Source organism: Lycorma delicatula, chromosome 1, assembly GCF_047948215.1.
Source record: "Lycorma delicatula isolate Av1 chromosome 1, ASM4794821v1, whole genome shotgun sequence".
Lineage (NCBI taxonomy): Eukaryota > Metazoa > Arthropoda > Insecta > Hemiptera > Fulgoridae > Lycorma > Lycorma delicatula.
Window position 1 is genome coordinate 365,032,064 of NC_134455.1, and position 20,607 is coordinate 365,052,670.

Here is a 20,607-nt window from a genome sequence, read left to right on the forward strand (position 1 = left end):
AAATAACCATTTATTAAAATTAATAGAGACTGTTTTGAATCTATGTTAAACTCTATAACGAACCATTTTCCACCGAAATCCGACTGACTACTTTGTTTTTAAATAAAGCTGTAGGTTCTGTTAATACGTAAATACCGTTATGCATTGTTTTAATGGCAGTTTTTTGAATCGCATTTGAAAAATATTACATCTTTAGACTATGTCTGAAGGTAAGAAACCTTGTATTTACTGGTTATTTATTTTAGTTGTTACTCGAATATTATAAAACAGAATCAGATATCTTAGAAAATCACTGAGACTTTTAGTTTTATAATCTCAAACATTTTTTTTAGGAACAAGCTGCAAATATTGGACAATACTGATTCAAGTATTACAATGTATTAATATATTTACAATATTAATTTCTATATGTAATCATTTCGTGGAAAATGTTTTAAGCAAATTAAATTTGCTCATTTCATATATCTACTGTATTTTATTAATTAAACTGATACATTGTATTTGTAAACCTACTTAATTAATCTTAATATCTTTAATTACACATTTACATCTGGGAATTTTTTTGTTTGCCAAACATTAAGTTTAGCAGCCAACAAAAATATTTCATTGTCCAATTTTACATATAAAACACAAGTATTTAATCATTTTTTCACAATGTTCTTCATATTTGAGAGTAAAATAGCATTATAATGATTACTAAGGTAAACAATAGATAAATAAAATAATTATTGTCTTCAGGCACCTTAAAGCATAGGATACTAAAAATGTAATTTATATTTATCATCAAACAAGTTCCTTTTTTTTGCAGAGCGAATTTGGATGTTTCCATTCCATACTCTGCCGTTTACTCTCCGGCTCATAATTATGGATCCATGTTTCATCACCAGTGACGATTCTGTCTAAGAAGATGTCCCGTTCGTTACCATAGCGATCCAAATATTTTTGGCAGATGTCCAAGAGCGTTTGTTTATGCAACTGTGTGAGTTGTTTTGGGACCCATCTTACACAGACTTTATGAAACCAAAGTCTGTTGTGGATGATTTCGTAGGTAGGACCGTGACTGATTTGCAGACGATGTGCCTCTTCATCGATAGTTACTCGTCTGTCTAAGAAAACCATGTCACATGCACGCTCAATGTTTTTTCTCATTTGTGGCGGTAAACGGTCGTCCGGCTCCTTCGTCGTGCGTAACACTTGTGCGACCATTTTTGAATTTTTCAATCCATTTGTAGACATTCCGTTGCGGCAACACACTGTTACCGTACTTTACCGAACGTCTTCGATGAATTTCGGTCCCTGATACACCTTCCGACCACAAAAAACGGATCACTGAACGTTGCTCTTCTTTGGTGCAAACAGAAAGCCGAGCAGCTATGGTTAACGGCAGGGCGGCGATAGTGGAATTAACCTAGCAGCATCTAACCTGCACAGACACAACAACAATTAAACCACACATGCGTCATCTACGCAACACAACAGTACTACCAACATAAACAAAAATATTACTAAATTGCGAATAATAATTGACTTACCCTCGTAAATGTACTTATCTACCACCTAGCTGTACTTATCTTCCTGGTACAGTCCTTCAGAGCAGAGTGATTTCAGTTCAGAATGGAATAAAAGTACTCCAACAAAAAAAACAAACTTGTAAAGCAAGGTAAGGTCTAAAATATGTCTAATCCTTCTCTAAGAACTGAAGATGTGGCTCATCCATCATCTGTTACCTTTGACCACAATGCTGCTACAGCATCAATGTCCAGTACTGATAATGTAAGTGCTGAAAGCAAACAAAATAGTAGGAAGCATTTAAGGAGAAAAACTTATGGAAGAAGAATATCAATAAAAACTTTAAGAAATTTAAAAAAGAGTTATAATAGTTCTAAAGGTAAAATTATACCTAATAAAACAATAAAATACAAAGATTCTAACATGCCCTCTTAAATGCCATAATATAATTTTTAAGAATCAGAATAAACAGGTTTTTGAAAACTTTTATAGCAATTGCAATTTTAATTTTCAGACATCTTATCTATCTTCCATGGTAAAAATATGTCTGTAAAACAAAGAACCTACACAAAAGAGATGAGTAGTAAATGTCAGTTTATTAGACGAACTTTTGTTTGTTCGACAAACTTTTACAAAAAAAAAAGGGTATGACGTTCTCCAACTACCTCTATACCACCCGGATTTAAATCCTATTAAGATGGTTTGATCAGAAGTCAACGAATATGTAGCAGGTCATAACGTAACTTATCAAAGATGTTCAAAGGCTATGTGAAAACAAAGTGACCAACATGAATGAAAAAGATTGGAAGGGGTATGAAGTCTGTTCAGAAAATAACAGAACTTTATTTTATTAATCTTTATTATTAATTTTATAGATCCTAATTTTATAGCTTGGTCCTTGTCTCTTTCAAAGTACTCCCCTCCCCTATTTACATATTTTTCCCAGCGGTGTTTTCACTTTGCGAAGCAGTCCTGGATAGCTTCATTTGAAATGGCCTTTAAGGTCCATGACAAATTTGCTTTAATATTCTCAAAACGGCGTCTTTTCATCACTGATTTTTATTTAGGAAATAAGAAAAAATCGCAAGGAGCCAGGTCTGACGAGTAGAGGCTGAGGGAGGACAGTCGTCTGATATTTGGCACAAAACTGGAGAATTGACAAAGCTGAGTGTGCGAACGCATCGTCGTGGTGAAGAGACCATGAATTGTCTCACCACAACACTGGTCTCTTTTCGTGGATTTTTCCACGTAACCATTTTGAAACGCCTTGATAGTACGCACGGTTCACTGTTTCACCTTGAGGCAAGAATTCAAAATGCAAAATTCCATTAAAATCGAGAAAACGAGAGCATCACTTTGACATTGGATCGAGACTGAAGTGCTTTCTTGGAGTGTGGAGATCTTTTGCTTATCCATTGTGGTGATTGAACTTTTGTCTCGATGTTGTAGCCGTAAACCCGGCTTTCGTCTCTCGTTATGATCCTTTGCATGAATGTTTCATCATCATCTGCTTGTTCAAGTAGTTGCCGAGAAATGTTCACTTTATGTTCTTTCAAGTGAACAAACTTTAATGCAACCCGAAAAATATCAATTTTTCAGTCAAAATGTCATGAAATGATCCGGTAGTGATGCTAACATCTTCTGCAACTTATCTGACAGTCAATTGGTGATTTGCACGCGGGATTGTTGATTTTTTGAACGCGGGTGTCATCAGTTGAAGTGTAGACCTTCCTGGTCAAGATTTAGCTTCGATTGACTGATGACCACTTTTAAATCGTGAAAACCATTCGTAACATTGCGGACGACCCAGAGCATCATCTCTATAAGCTTGTTTCATAAGTTAAACACGTTTCTATGAAAGTTTTCCCCATTTTCACGCAAAATTTTACGTTGTATCCTTGCTCCCGAAAATCGCACATTACAAAAGCCGCTACTAACACTTAAACACTTGCACTGAAATAAAAATAACACGAAAACTAAACGAGATATCATCAAACCAAGAACATGTGGTTACATGGGAGTTTACACGGAACACAATGTTGCCAACCGTACATCACTAAATATCTCCATTCGCACTTAATTAAAAATGTTCGGTTATTTTCTGAACAGACCTCGTATTGTGATAAAGTTAAGGAAATAAAAGCTTAATATATGCGACAGCCGGCCTCCGTGGCGCGAGTGGTAGCGTCCGAGTGGTAGCGTCTCGGCCTTTCATCCGGAGGTTCCGAGTTCGAATCCCAGTCAGACATGGCATTTTCACACACGCTACAAATCATTCATCTCATCATCCTCTAAAGAATGCCTAACGGTGTATCCGGAGGTGAATACAACGGTTCAAGCATGAGAGGTAAATATATCGGTGTGCAAAAAAGAATTTTGGGTATCAATCCTAGAACATTTTTTGTGCCCTGTTGTAATCACAGTGAATCTTGTAGTAAACAACGCTGCGAACAACAGTTTATTCGGTATAAAATTTTTTTCGACTGTTCAAGAGCTTTACAATTGTTTTTCGCTTCAACTCTGATGTATTTTAAAAAGGCAAATGGCTAAAAAGGCAAAAGGCTAATCGACCTTTATGCTTCGAGTATATGTCCGTGTGTATGCAATTGAAGAAAGTAAAATAAAGAAGATTACGTAAACTCATTTTTGCCATTTATAAGATAATAGAGAATCTATTTTAAAATAATTTTTACAAAATTTTACTTAATTTAAAATCTAAAAATATTTTCTCAGTTCTCTGAGAAAACATATAGGACTTAACGGTTATTTTAAGACATGAATACGACTTCTTTAGGTAGAAGGAAGCCGCAAGTTAAAGTTTGAAATTTAGTCTTTATATGAATTTTGTTTCAAAAAAACGACCTAGATATAACATTCTATATCTCAGTAATGTTTTTGAAGATAAGATGAAAAAAAGGCACTCTCATTATGTAGGCGATAAAAGTAAAAATAGACTGCTCGTTCTTATTGTTAATTTTCATATATCCCTTTGGGCTACAAAGAAAAAGTGGAACAGGTAGTCATCAGGCAATATTTTAAAAAGAATGTTTCTTTATTGTAGTAAATTAATAACAAAAATAAAGTTATTAGATCAACTTAAGACCTACGGTACAGAATCATTGTCTGTTGTGTAACTATGCGTACCTAAATCCGCTAAACTCATTTATGTTTTAAGTTCAGTATAACTGAGTAAACGAAAATTTAGTGAAACTCGACTTTTTAATTACTAGCGTACATAAATCTTGAAGAGTTTATCCAATCGTTCTTCAAAATATATTTTTACTTCCTTCTACGAAGTAAAGAATGTATTGTGATCGTCAAAAATTTCGGTTTTCAGATTTCAACGGAAATATCCATTTTGACTAGTTTTGGCGTGACGTCTATACGTATGTATCTCGCATAACTCAAAAACGATTAGCCATAGGATTTTAAAATTTTGGTTTTAGGACTGTTGTAACATCTAGTTGGGCACCTCCGTTTTTGATTACAATCGACTGAACCAAAAAAGTGTCCAAAAAATCCCAAAATCCAACAAAATTTGGATTTTGGGCTTTTTCTTAACTGCAGTAATAATTCATCATTGAGAGTTTTTCAACGATATATCATAAGTGGTACTTATTTTCATCGGTTCCAGAGTTATAGCCAAATAAAATTCTAATTAATGAAAATAAATTAAATCTTCGAAGGGCAAATCGGTTCGAATCAGATTTCATCTCCTTTTTTTAATTTACATATATTAATTTATTAATTATTAACCTCTGCTTGTAAAAAAAATTACAATTAATAGTAATTCAATAATAACAATAAAAAAAAGAATATGGAAAAATATCCGAAGTTATTAATGAAATAAATTTTTATGTACTTTTCATTTAAAAAAAAAATTGTAAATGTAAATTAATAGGCGTACAAGGAAGTCATGTAGTGTCCACATCAGATTTTTCATGATCAAAATGATTAGGCCACACAATGCTGCTTTCTAAAAGGTAGTATGTGTTCTTTTTCATGAATGATAAAAATATTTTGGTTTTATAACCGGTTTCGATACGATATCAGTACCGTTCAATATTGCAATCCCTCAAAGTAATTACATGTTGCGATCGGTGTATTCAGATTGTTTCGACGAATTCGGAACGTAATTGGTATAAAATAATGAAGAATTGGTATAAAAAATCGGATGGAATTCTGATTGATTCAGTATTGTCTTTGGTCGGGAAACATCCTTGTCGGGATGTTGAAAAGTTGTTGGATTTGTTTTGCTAGGATGATGATGTACATACTGTTTATGAAGAATAAAATCATTTTCATGTTTTTTTTTTAATAATTAATTTTGTTCATTCATATGATTTTACAGTAAAAAAACTTTTGGTTAGGTATAGGTATTTCATCTATTTACTTGTACACCTGTCCGTTCTTGACGTGATCTATAAATAGTGTATAATTAAGTACAGACGGCGAAACCAATCTTAATGCTTGTGCCATGGCATCAACAGCCGCAATTTGAATCAATCTACCAGCCTTTTAACATAATATTTGCTTCATTACCTAACAGCGAATGGGCCATCGTAAGATGTATTATGGTGTAGTCATTCCCGTGCCAAGACTAATCGGTGCCGTCGTGCAAACGTCTAATAAGCGCCTTTATGCAGTGGCGATATTAGGGGAAAATGGCTTAAGGTTAATACTTGAAATGAAGTTTTATTGACATAAAAATAATATGAAAAAAAAACTACGTTTTACCTTTAATTTTTTTAAATGTGTAACCATTTTGTGCTTCGTTAAAACCTACACTCAAACACATTCATTGAAGAATTATACGTATATTTGTATTATAAAAAAATAACATTACAAGCGAAGCGAAATAATTCACTAAACACATCTAATAGCAAATATGCTGCTTAACACTATCATCATACAATTAGAAACAAATTAATTTACATATGTAATATGTTAAATATTTGAAAAACATATAGCTAAAGAGAAATATGTTACGTAGAAATATGATAGGTAAATAATAATAAAAAATTACAATGAAATTGTAAACCGTACGGTAAGAGTCTCGCAGATATTATTTCTTCCACTCAAAAAAAAAAAACAAAAATTTCTGTAATATAAATAAAACTGTTTTTAACAAAACGATACTGATTTCAAAAAAGTAAGACACTTCATTTCTATTATCAAAATCTGTTATTAATTTAGAATATTCTAAAAAAACAAACTACATGTTAAATATATATAATAAACAATAGATGTACGATAATAGATAATAAGCAATGTTTAAGCGTTCCATATATAAAATAAATAAATAAAAAAATAAATAAATATTTGGTACAAAACTCTTACCGGCCCGATTTCATTTATTAAACAACAAATAATCATAAGAATTTTGTTATTTCTGTAAATGTGATATGTATGACATATAAAAGAAATCGGGCCGGTAAAACTTTTATAACAAATTTTTCTGGGTTTTGTTTATTATATGGAACGCTTAAACATTTATTAGTGTATAAGCATTATCTATTACATATATTTAAAATGTATTTTTTTTTAAAGAAAATTCTAAATTAATAACAGATTTTGATAATAAAAATGTAGTGCCTTACCTTTTTTGATATCGGTATCGTTTTGTTGAAAACAGTTTTATTTAAATTAAAGAAATTTTTTTTTGAGCGGAAGAATATCTACGAGACTTACAGTACGGTTTACAATTTCATTGTAATTTTTTTTGGATATCACTGAGTTTTGTTAGATTATTGTTTTACTTTTTTTTATGAATTACTGACGAATTTATTATTATGAATGTATTATTCAAATTTATTGCCTTAGAACAAACAAACTGAATTTCTCAGCCAATTGTTGATAGTCATATCATTCACTTCTAATCGTATTTTTCCTTTTTTAAATAAAGCTAGTGTAATGACCTTTACGAATCGAAAGTTCGTGATGTAATATTGCACTTATTAGTTTCTAAGTGTAGCCCTTGATTTTTATCATTAAATTCGATTGGTAAAATCGAATTTATTTCTGTTTTATTTATTCCTCTTTTAATAAAACTAACACAATCTCTTGTAAACTAATAGTTTTATTTTTTCTTAAAGAAGTGAATGAAATTAATAAAATGTTTTGTCTTCAGTACTTTCATTTACATAAGAGCATTTACTATTAAAACAAGCTTTAGTATATTTTCTTTTACATTTTATTATTTGAAGTACATTATTAATTGTTTGTACGCTACCTAGAACTATCAAGTACTGCTATCTAGCGGCGCAATTCGTAAAGGTACATTAAATTATGAATAAGATGACATATTCGAGTCCCGCCGTTCATCAAATGGAAAAACAACGTTGTCTTACAAAATTCGAGGTATTTTTTGAAAGTATTCTTTATAATTAATATAATTGAACTGAAATATAATGTTTTCACGTTATATTATATATTATATATTATATTTTCACGTTATTTTTTCCCATTTTCATTTCACTGATAGGTCATGTTTAGCTGGAAGTGTCAACGTATTTCCTTTACTTCGTCGCCTCTTACCGACGAAGTTCTAACGAACTCCGTGATTTTATTTTAATTATTTATTTAAATTAAATTATATTAACACATAAACTGTGTTCGATCACGTTAACGAATCATATAACATTCATATAATAAACAAATAACCTGAAATAATTCTAAACAAAATAATTTCAACATTTCATAGGAGTTAAATTATAGAAATTGAACTTTTCGTGCTTTGGTTTTAGCAAATTGATTTATGATTAAATTTATATCTAATTTTTATAAAATATCATTTTCAATAGAAATAATTGCAAGATTTGTCAATCTCTCTTGACCCATAGTAGTTTAGGTAAACTAATATTTTTATTTTTTCTTAAAGAAGTGATGGGAATTAAAAAAATTGTTTTGTCTTCAGTACTTTCATTTACATAAGAGCATTTGGCTGTTTGCTAGTTATCAAAATGGCTGTTTGCTAGTTATCAGTAATACTGAATTGAAATCTATAGCGTAATCTGGTGGAATACAATTAAATTAATAGGATCCATGTTGTAAGAATGATATTTTATTTATTTAAATTATTATCTCTTTATATCTATATTCAGGCCATGTTTAAACAATTTATCATCTTTAAAAAATGTTTGCTCATTAATTAACTTTTTATGATTACTGTAAATGTGATATTTTTCTAAATTAGATGTGTTATAACAATTATAAGAAATGTCTAAAATTTTCATAAATGTACTTGGATTGTATGTATGACCATTATCTAATACTCGTATATGTTTAGCAAAGTTAGAATTTTCTGGTTTATTGGTTTTAATAGAATCCAGATGTTCTTTTGCATGTGTGAATTTACACACATTGATATACATCGTGATATACTGATATATATCATTTCCACAATCTTCCCACTCCAAACTACATACCCCTTGTTTATCAAAACAAGTATTGAAATTTACATGACATGAAAAGATAACTTACAAAATCCCACAAATCATTTAAATTAAATTCAGAAACTGAAGCAATTAAATGTAAACAATACTAGAAAGTTAAAACCCAATCTCTTTTACAAAAAAATGGGACAGTGTTTTAAATAAGCAGTTTAAAAAAAACATAATACTGTTATCCCTAAAGGCTTTTTCACATGTTTTCTCCACAATTATTTACTCTGGCATAGGCTTATGCTTTTTCTTACTCTTCACGGGTGACATTTTAGAACACCCTTTGCCAACCTTTGATACATATTTCATGAAAATTTGTGCACTCGTCATGGAATACAAATTCACCAACTGATTACATTATCCTCCTCTTACAATCAACTAGTAATAATACATATTTAATTATTTAGAATTAATTATGAATCAAAATTTTTCACCTAAAATACTTAGGCTTTTTTTTTACTTTTAAGACCATAATGGATCACTTTAGTTCATTTTTTCGGCAAGTTCTTTCTTTTCTTGCTGATTTGTTGTTTTTCAGCTTTTCTCTTTTGTCAGTAATTTCTAAGGGTTTCAGATCTTCTTGCCCTTTCTTGTTCAGAGTACACCCGGCTTATTGTTTTCTTGGGTTTTGATAGGAACCTTGTTTCTTTATTTTTAATTTCTCATAGTTTCTGGTTTTCGTTTTTAGGCTTTCACGGGTTATGTCTAATTCCTCCATGTCTTTCTGTACTTCGTATAACCGGTTCGGTCTGCTTTTCTTGTTCCAGAAAAGTTCGATTATCCGTCTGATAAGTCTGGTCTCTTCCATTCTGAAAATACGTCCTAGAAAGGAAATTCTCTTCTTTCTAAATTTATTAGTTATCGGGATGATCGTTTTGTAAATTTCTTCGTTTGGAATAATTCTCCAAATCCCGTCTTTTATAATGTTTCTCCCGATGCATCGTCGTAGAATCTGTCTTTCAATCTTTTCCAGTTTGTCGGTAAACCTTGTCTGGTACGGTCCAAATATGGTTTCGCATCCGTAAAGTATTTCTGGTCGGATAATTGAGTTATAATGTCGTATTTTTGTGTTTATGGACATGCGTTTTTTGTTATAGATGTTTTGTGTTTTTATTGTGGCTTTGATGAGTTTATTTATTCTTTCATTCCAGTTTGGATTTTCTTGGAGGTTGTGTGTGATGTTTTCCCCCAAATATTTAAAGTTTTCTACTAGTTCTATGTCATTAGGCTTTTTAATTAAAAATATTTTAACTACATTTATACTGATCCTTAAAGCTCATCAAATTATCTTGTCAGGGTGCTCATTCATATAAATATTGCAGGTATATATTTTTAAATAATATATTACAGATTTAATATTGCAAATATATAGGATTATAAAAAAGGTAATTAATTATTATTAGAAACATCTAGCATTATCTCTAAGCAATTAGTAGGAACTAGTTGCTTAATATAAATTATTGTTCTCTTTATTTTCTGATATCTCTACGATATTGAGAGTAAGTGGTGAATAATTAAAAAATGCATGAATAATAAAACATTATTATTTAAACATTCGTAAAAAAGTTGACTGATTTTTTTACATAATCATATATTTATATTACTTGCCAAAATTCTATTCAAATTAATATTTATTTCTACTTGTTCTCTCCAATAAAGACCATGTTACTATAAAGTAAGAGCAAGAACTCAATTTTCCAATTTAATACAATCAAAATTCGCCTCCATTCAAATTAACTCCGCACTTCAAATAAGCAAAACATATTTTTACTTTTTTTGCAATCAAAATTGACATTTTAATTACTTTATTTCAGAAATACCATTTATAATTTTATTCTTTATGATCATATTTAGTAAATATCTGTAGTGTTTCATTTGTTTAAACATATATATTTCTTTTTAATTTTTAGTGTTAAAAATTGATTGTGACTAATTTAATTTGAAAATATAGACTTGTTTAGTGATTTAGTTCAAATATATAAATAAGAAAGTATTTACACATTATCTTATTTTAAATATTCATTTACTTAATTCAGAAACTAAACTGTATACTCTTATTTTACAAACAAATTTGGTACTTAACAGTTTTGTTCATTATATCATTAGCTTTTACTCTGCGATTGCTTTTTTTAATGCAAGCAAATATTTATAATAACTTATGTTTCATAAACTTTTTAACTGTTTTTTTTTCTTTTTACTTTTCTTTCTAGCACTATAGCAGAGGTATTTCTGTAGATGAGGAAAGTATTATAATTGGTCCAATTTGGGCATATATGGTTTTCAACGGATCTTGACATTTTGACACCTAAGGAACCCAGAAAACACGATGGAAATTTTCTGGATGTTCGTATGCACATGTGCATGTGTGTGTTCAGTGTCTTACATGTTATATTTACAGAACTACTGGACCAATTTTGACCAAACTTGGTCAGATTACTTCTGTATATGGGGCTCTGATGCCATTAAATTTTCAACCTAAAAGGTCAAGGGGGTGAGGCTTTAGATCAAGGTCACCCTCAATATCTTGAGATTTCACCTAAATAAGGTTTTATTTTTCTTAGGCACATTTGTTAACAATTAAACAATAATATTTGCAAAAAAAGGTTTTCAAAATCACACTCCATCCCAAAAAATGCTCTAAACAAGTGGGTATACTGCATCGGTAGTACTTCCTGTCAACACAAGGTGCACTAAAGTACGGCTGTTGTAGGAAAATATTATATTTAAATAAAATGATAAATACAGAGTTATCATAAAAGAATGGTGCGGTTTTGAACATGGTTTAAATTAAAACAGAATTACTTACAGTTTATGTTTTTTATTTTCAAATTTGTCGTCTCAAACATTTTTTTACATAATTAATCAATTTCAATATGTGCGCCCTTAGTCGCTCGACAAATGTCCAAACAATACTCAACTTCTCTCCAAACATTAAATAACATTTCTTCGTTAATGGTTGTCATTGCTTCATTAATCTTGTTTTTTAAGTGGTTTAGGTCGCGAATTTTTTGTGTATAAACAACGCTTTTGATGTACCCCCACAAGAAAAAATCGCAAGGTGTCAGGTCTGGACTCCATGGAGGCCAAAGTACGGGTCCTTGCCGGCCTATCCATCAATCTCCAAATTTTTCGTTCAAAGCGTCCGTGACCAATATATTGAAGTGCGGGGGAGCACCATCTTGTTGGAAATGAAGTCAATGAAAAAAAAAAAAAAAAAAAAAAAAAAAAAAAAGACCCAATTTTATATCAACACTTATTCTGATTCTTTGGACATCCAGAAGTATATATTTTAATTTTACCAGGATTCGGATTAATCTCGCATATTATTACAAATGAAAGAGGAAAAATAATAACATTCGGACATCTGGGAATAATTTATGCAATATTAGCAATCGGTATTTTAGGATTTATTGTATGAGCACACCACATATTTACTGTAGGTATAGATATTGACACACGAGCATATTTTACCTCTGCAACTATAATTATTGCAGTACCAACAGGAATTAAAATCTTTAGATGAATAGCCACTATACAAGGAATAACAAAAAAAAAATCACCCCAAATAATTTGATCTATAGGATTTGTTTTCCTATTCACTATTGGAGGATTAACAGGAGTAATCCTAGCCAACTCTTCAATTGACGTAATTTTACATGATACATACTATGTTGTAGCCCACTTTCACTACGTATTATCAATAGGAGCAGTATTTGCCATTATAGCAAGAATTATTCACTGATTCCCACTAATAACAGGCATAAGAATAAATAAAAAATGATTAAAAATTCAATTCTCAACCATATTTTTAGGAGTAAATTTAACATTCTTTCCACAACACTTTTTAGGACTAGCCGGAATACCACGACGATATTCAGATTACCCAGACAACTATATAACATGAAACGCAATTTCATCAATGGGATCATTAATTTCAATAATCAGAATTATAATATTTATATTCATTATGTGAGAAGCAATAGCATTTAAACGTATTACAATCTTTAAAAACAATAAATCATCCTCAATTGAATGATTTTCAATTACACCACCACCTGAACACTCATTTAATGAATTACCACTAGTATCTAAGCCATTCTAAGAGTGGCAGAAAATTGCCATGAACTTAAAATTCATTAATAACTTAAAAAGTAATTTCCTTAGAAGTATCATCATGAATAAAATTTAACATAATAAATAGAGCCAGACCAATTATAGAACAACTATTAAATTTCCATGATCACACTATAATAATTCTATTATCCATTACAGTAACAGTAACAATTATAATAGCAACAATAACAAAAAATAAATTATCAAATAATATATTAACAGAAAATCAAATAATAGAAACAATCTGAACTACAATGCCAGCAATCATTTTAATTTTTATTGCTATCCCATCAATTAAAACCTTATACCTAATAGAAGTAATTAAACCATCAATTACTATTAAAACAATTGGACATCAATGATACTGATCTTATGAATATTCAGACTCCAAGAAAATAGAATTTGAGTCATATATAAAACCACAGAATGACTTATTATCATTTCGACTAATTGAAGTAGATAACCGAATAATTATCCCATTCTCAACACAAATCCGAATAATCGTATCATCATCCGACGTAATCCACTCTTGAACAATTCCATCAATAGGAGTAAAAATAGACGCAATCCCAGGGCGACTTAATCAAATTAGCCTAATAACTAAAACCCCAGGAGTATTTTTTGGACAATGTTCAGAAATTTGTGGAATAAATCACAGATTCATACCAATCACTGTAGAAAGTATTAATATAAAATCATTCATTAAATGAATAAAAACTTAAAACTAATAAACATTAAGTGACTGAAAGAAAGTAATGGTCTCTTAAACCAAAATATAGTAAACATCGAATGCTCTTAATGAAAGAAGCTAGTTTAAAAAAAAAAACATTTAACTGTCAAATAAAAAATACATTTAATGTCCATCTTGATTCCACAAATATCTCCTATTATATGAAACATCATATTAATAATAACAACAGCCACAATCATAATAAATATAACAAAATTATTCTTTATAACTAATCTAAACCCAAATAAAAAAATAAAAATAAATATTAACTGAAAATGATAACTAGACTATTCTCAACATTTGACCCAACAACTAAACTTTTACAAAGAAACTGAATAATTATAATAATAACAACAATAATTTTACCAAAATGATATTGAACCAAAAAATCTCGAATAAATATAATAATAAAAATAATAGAAAAAAACTAATAAATGAATTTAAATTAATAACTCACCAAAAAGAAATTTTAATTATAGTAATATCAATCTTTACATTTATCATAATCAGAAATATAATAGGATTAATTCCTTATGTATTTACATCTACAAGTCATTTAGTAGTATCAATGTCAATTGCATTACCAAGTTGAATCATAATTACAACATACAGATGAAAAAACTTCACAAATGAAATATTCAAACACATGTTACCAAAAGGAACACCCTCAGCCATTTCACCAATAATAATTCTAATCGAAACCACAGGAAATCTTATTCGACCAATCTCACTAGCAGTTCGATTAACAGCAAATATGATTGCAGGTCACCTACTAATAACCCTATTAGGGAACAGATCATCTATTAAAATCTTAATATTCATTATACCAATTCAAATAACCTTAACAGCATTTGAAACAGCAATTTCAATAATTCAAGCATACGTATTTGCCACACTTGTAACTCTTTATTCTAGAAAAGTACCCTATGAAAAAAAATCATCCATTTCACATAGTAACAAAAAGACCGTGACCAATTATGCTATCAATAAATGTAATAACAATATTGACAGGAACTGTAAAATGAACCCAAACAAAAGAATATAGCCTAATAATATTAGGATTAACCTTATCAACAATGTCAATAATATTATGATGACGAGACATCACACGAGAAGCAACATTTCAAGGAAATCATACAAATAAAGTAAAATCACTAATAAAAATAGGAATAATTATATTCATTATCTCAGAAATAATATTCTTTGTATCATTTTTCTGAATATTCTTTTACTCAAGACTAGCACCATCAATTGAAATTGGAATAAACTGACCACTAAAATCCATTAAACCATTTAATCCATTAGAAGTTCCTCTCTAAACACAATTATCTTAATCTCATCAGGAATTACAGTAACATGAGCACATCACAGAATCTTATTAAATAAACTATCAATATCAAATAAATCATTAATATTAACCATCCTTCTAGGATTATACTTTACATTTCTACAAAAATGAGAATATCAACAATCAACCTTCACAATAGCAGACTCAATTTATGGATCATCATTCTTTCTAACTACAGGATTTCACGGTATTCATGTAATTGTGGGAACAACCTTCATTATACTCTCAATGTACCATTCAGAGTATAAATCCATCGTACCGATGCATAAAGATACATTTCTCAGCCAGACATCACCTAGGTTTAGAAGCAGCAATCTGATACTGACATTTTGTAGACGTAATTTGATTATTCCTATATCTTTCAATTTACTGATGAGGAAAATAATAATAATCTTTTTAGTACAAAAAGTATAATTAGCCTCCTACTAATAGATTAAAAAAAATTAAAAAGATAATCAAAATTACAATAACAATAATTTCACTAAGATCAATCATTATTATAATAATAATATTCACAATATTAATCTCTAAAAAAAATAAAATAAGACGAGAAAAAAATTCACCATTCGAATGTGGATTTTCAAAAATATCATCGACACGAAAATCATTTTCTACTCACTTCTTTTTAATTGCAACAATCTTCTTAATCTTCGATATTGAAATCTCAATAATCATACCAATATTCTCAACAAAAATAATAATTATAAAAGAATGACTGATTTCATCAACAATTACAATCTTAATCTTAATTATAGGACTTATCCATGAATGAAAAATAGGAATACTAGAGTGAAGAAATTAAGGAGAATAGTTAAATATAACATTTACTTTGCAAATAAAAATTATTGAATAATCAATTTCTCTTAAATAGAGTAAAGAAGTAAAATTACAATTAATTTCGACTTAATTTTAAGGATAATCCTCATACTCAACTTAACTGAAGCTAAATAGAAGCTATTCACTGTTAATGAAAAAATTGATTATATCCAGTTAAAAGAATGAAAAGTAAAGGAGCCGCTAACTACCTTTCAAGTGAAATGACTTTATTCTTATTTATATAGTTTAAAAAAAACAATACACTTTCAATGTATAAATAAATAAATTTTATAAATGTCCAGAGAAAAAATTCATAATAACAATTTCAATGTTAGGCTTTTAGTTAAGCTATCGGAACAAAAAAAAATAAATAAATAAAACTTAAGAATATTTAAAGTAAACCTATCAAAAAAAAAACCTAACCATTGCAAAAATCCAACTAAACCACCCGAAACAAAATATTCTAATCAACCCACATCAACTAATCTATAACTAAAATAACAAAAACTAAAAATCCGATTTTAAAAAAAACCTGAAGAATAAAATCTTAAAAACCACATAGAACTGAAAAAATAAAAATAAACTAAACCGAAATAAAAATATAAAAAACTTAAAACATCAAAAAACAAAAACAAAGGAATCAACTTAAAATCAAAAGACAAAATAAAAAAAAAAATCATCCTCAAATAACCAAAACATAAAAGAACCAACAAATAAACAAGAAAAATATAAAAAAAGAAGAGAAATATTTATAAAAAAACTATAACAAAAATTAATATAAGGAAAAAAAAAGAATTGGAAGAAAATAAATAATAAATTAAACGTAAACTGTAAATAAAAGTAACACCAACAAAAAAAAAAAAAAAAAATTCTATAATCAAATAAAAAAAAACTCTAAAATAAAATCCTTCGAATAAAATCCAGAAAAAAAGGGAAATCCACATAAACAAATTAAAGAAACAAAAAATGCTGAACTCACATAAGGACATTGCTTTACCAACCCACCTATAAATCGAATATCTTGACTACCTAAAAAACAATGAATAAAAATTCCAGAACACAAGAAGAGTAACGACTTAAATAAGGCATGAATCAACAAATGAATAAAACAAAGAGTTAAAGAACCTAAAGAAAGAGTAAAAAACATAAATCCTAATTGTCTAAGAGTAGAAAAGGCAATAATCTTTTTTAAATCATTTTCTAAACAAGCAGCAAACCCAGATAAAACTATTTGACCAAAGAAATAATTATTAAAAAATAAGTATCACAAAATAAAATAAAATAATTAAACCGAATAATTAAATAAACACCAGAAGTTACTAAAGTAGAAGAATGAACTAAAGAAGAAACAGGAGTAGGAGCTGCTATAGCTGAAGGCAACCAAACACAAAATGGAAACTGAGCACTTTTAGTAAAAGAAGCAAATAAAACTAAATAAACCAAAATAATAAAATCATTATTAAAAAAATTAATAAATAAACCTAAACACAAAATTAAAAATACATCACCAATACGATTCATTAATAAAGTAATAAGGCCAGAATACAAAGAAACTCTATTTTGATAATAAATAACTAAACAGTAAGACACCAGTCCTAAACCATCTCAACCCAACAATAAACAAATAAAATCAGGTATTAAAATAAAAAAACCATACTTAAAATAAATAATAAAAACGAACTAAATTCAAATCACCCCTTATATAACCGAGACTATAGAATAAAACACAACCTCTAATTAAAAATACAAAAGACATAAAAAAACAAGAAATTCAATCAAAAAAAAAATTAAACTTATAGAAAAGGAATTTAAAAAAAAAATAATCACTCAAAAAAAAAAAACAAGATCATACTCAAACAAATAAATACCAAAAAAAAAAAGATTGTAGCAGAAAAACATAACCTATCCTCAAAAAGATCTTTGACATCACAAATCAAAATTTTAAATTAAAATAAATAAGCAAAATAAAAAAAAAAAATAAGTCAAACATTATATAAAAAATAGGAAAACAATGGAGAAGAAGAATATAAAATTCACGAACACAACAAGAATTAATTAAAATTAAATCACCAGAATATAAACAATGCTGAGTTAAAGAAAAAATTATCACTCTATAACAAGCAGAAAAAAAATAAAATAAACATCAAAAAAATAACTGAAAAAAATCTTCATCTTAAAATAGAAATAATAAAACAAATCTCAGAAAATAAATTTAATCTAGGAGGACAAGATATATTTATAACACAGAACAAAAATCAAAAGAAACTAAGTGAAGGTAAATAGTTAAGTAACCCCCTAACAATAAAAAATCTTCGGCTTCCTAACCGATCATAAATAATACCAATTAAAAAAAAAAGACCAGATGAAACAAAGGCATGAGCAACTATAAAAGATAATGAACCAATAAACCCAAGACCAGATATAGTAAATAATCCACAAATAACCAAACTTATGTGACAAACAGAAGAATAGGCAACAAGCACCTTTAAATCTCTTTGAATTATACAAAATATTCTAACAAAAAAACAGCCAAATTAACAAATACTAAAAAAAATAACCATAATTAAATAAAAAATAATAAATATAACCTAAACAACGAATAAATCCATAACCCCCCAGCTTTAATATTACACCAGCTAAAATTATAGAACCTGAGGTAGGTGCCTCAACATGAGCCCTAGGCAACCAATTTTTTTGTGTATAAACAACGCTTTTGATGTACCCCCACAAGAAAAAATCGCAAGGTGTCAGGTCTGGACTCCATGGAGGCCAAAGTACGGGTCCTTGCCGGCCTATCCATCAATCTCCAAATTTTTCGTTCAAAGCGTCCGTGACCAATATATTGAAGTGCGGGGGAGCACCATCTTGTTGGAAATGAAGTCGATGAATGTTTTCGAGTTTATCCGGCTGAGGAAAGCAATAATCGGTTAACATGTCAAGATACACAACTCCATTAATTGTTTTTTCAGCAAAGAAGAAAGGCCCTATTGCACGATTTTTCATCACACCACACTAACCTTAACTTTAGGCGAATCGCGTTGTTTCTCAATAATTGCGTGTTGGTTTTCAGAGCCTCATATTCGTGAATTGTGTCTGTTAACACATATATTCACATGGAATGTAGCTTCGTCTGTAAAAATTATATCATCTAAAAACGATTCGTTTTCACTTATTCTGTCCGACATTTCAACAGCGAAATTTTAACGTTTTACACCATCATCGGGTTTCAATTCCTGCAGTATCTGGATTTTATAAGCGTGTAATTTCAGTTTTTTATGTAAAACTTTGTGAACTGTTGATTTTGGAATACCTAATTCGACGCTTCGACGGGGTATGGACCTCCCAGGACTTCTAATTGCCGATTGTCTAATTAGTTCAACCGTTTCGTCTGGTACACTCGGTCTGCCGATTGATTTCTGTTTCTTAACCGATCCGGTTTCTTTGAATCGTTTGAACCAACGTGTTATGTTATTTTTGTGTGGCGGATCTCTTCCGAATTTACGTCGAAACGCACGTTGAATTAAAATTACGGATTTTAATTCAGCCATCAATAAAACACACTTTGCTTTGTCTTTATCCGAGAACATAGTAACTCACTAAACTCACCGCAACAACAATACAAGAACTGACTGAATACAAGAACTGATATTACAACTGCTGATAAACAAACTTTTGGGTTGGAGGCTTTCAGGGATACCAATATAACATCTAGAAATTTCCATACACTCTTCCTATGAGTTACTGAAACCGCACCATTCTTTTATGATAACTCTGTATTTTAAATTAAGTTGTGTGTGTAAGCCGTGCATCAGAAAAGAGCCACATGACAGGAAAGTGCTACAACTGTGTTTTCAGCTTTTTTTATGTCTCATTAACGAATTCAACCACTCTATCTTAGTAAGAAATAACCAAAAGGTATGAAGAACTTACATTCCTGAAGGTAAAAGTTTATTTATACTGAAACATAAAAATTGATAAAAAATAAATAAAATCGTAAAATACTTTGAAACATACATTTCATTATAAAAGTTAGGTTTGGAATAAGTTTACCTACTCGTCATTTCTATGAACTTAGTAAGATTATAAAAGAGTTTTTCATTATTTTATGTGTACAGAAGATTATATGACATTAAACTAAAAAAAATTAGTTCTAAAATGAAAAATGGTAACAGCAAGATAATTATTAATAAATGAAGCAATAGCATTGTTCTAGTTATTTTTTTATCATATTTCAAGCATGTGTAGTTTCATATTAAATAAAATGAGTAAGATACACCATTCTATCTCAATAAATTAGTAAATTTCTGGTACTGGCAATTAACAAGTATGCAGATAATTTAAAGATAATAATTTAAGATACAAAAATAACTTTTTTGTATCTTAAATTAATATTTTTGTATCTAAAAGTCATAAGAAATGATCAAACTATTGTAACATAGGTTACATATAATGAAAGCTTTACTTACTTTTTCAATTAATAAAAAATTAACTAAATAACAGTCAGTCACTTTTATAAACTCCAAACAAAATGTTTCTAATAGAATTTTTTTAATGAATGGCAATAATTTTCTGAAATCAATGTTAAATAAAGACACAATATTAAATAAAAACTAAAACTAATTTTACATCAACTTTATGTATGAGAAAAT

General features: G+C 29.1%; 2 protein-coding genes and 1 pseudogene across 4 annotated transcripts in view; 2 read left to right on the forward strand and 1 right to left on the reverse strand.

Moving 5' to 3' along the window:
* The window catches only part of LOC142318432 (androgen-dependent TFPI-regulating protein-like), a 40,688-nt gene extending 20,139 nt beyond the window's left edge, over positions 1–20,549 (reverse strand). For 2 of the 3 annotated variants that reach the window (XM_075355017.1, XM_075355015.1), the window contains exons 1-2: positions 20,425–20,549; positions 1,533–1,780 (exon numbers count right to left, since the gene is read on the reverse strand). The gene's annotated coding sequence lies outside the window, so the exon portion shown is untranslated. Of the gene's footprint in view, positions 1–1,532; positions 1,781–15,237; positions 15,269–20,424 lie in introns of those variants that run through there. The other variant, XM_075355016.1, reaches the window with a different exon arrangement.
* LOC142317937 (cytochrome c oxidase subunit 2-like) lies at positions 1,675–13,774 on the forward strand (annotated as a pseudogene).
* Positions 12,214–13,048, forward strand: LOC142318544 (cytochrome c oxidase subunit 1-like; the record flags this gene model as incomplete). Its single annotated transcript, XM_075355103.1, is given in 1 exon segment — positions 12,214–13,048. A coding segment is annotated over 1 exon segment (774 nt), but the record flags the coding sequence as incomplete, so codon positions are not given.
* Positions 20,550–20,607: the final 58 nt, after the last annotated feature.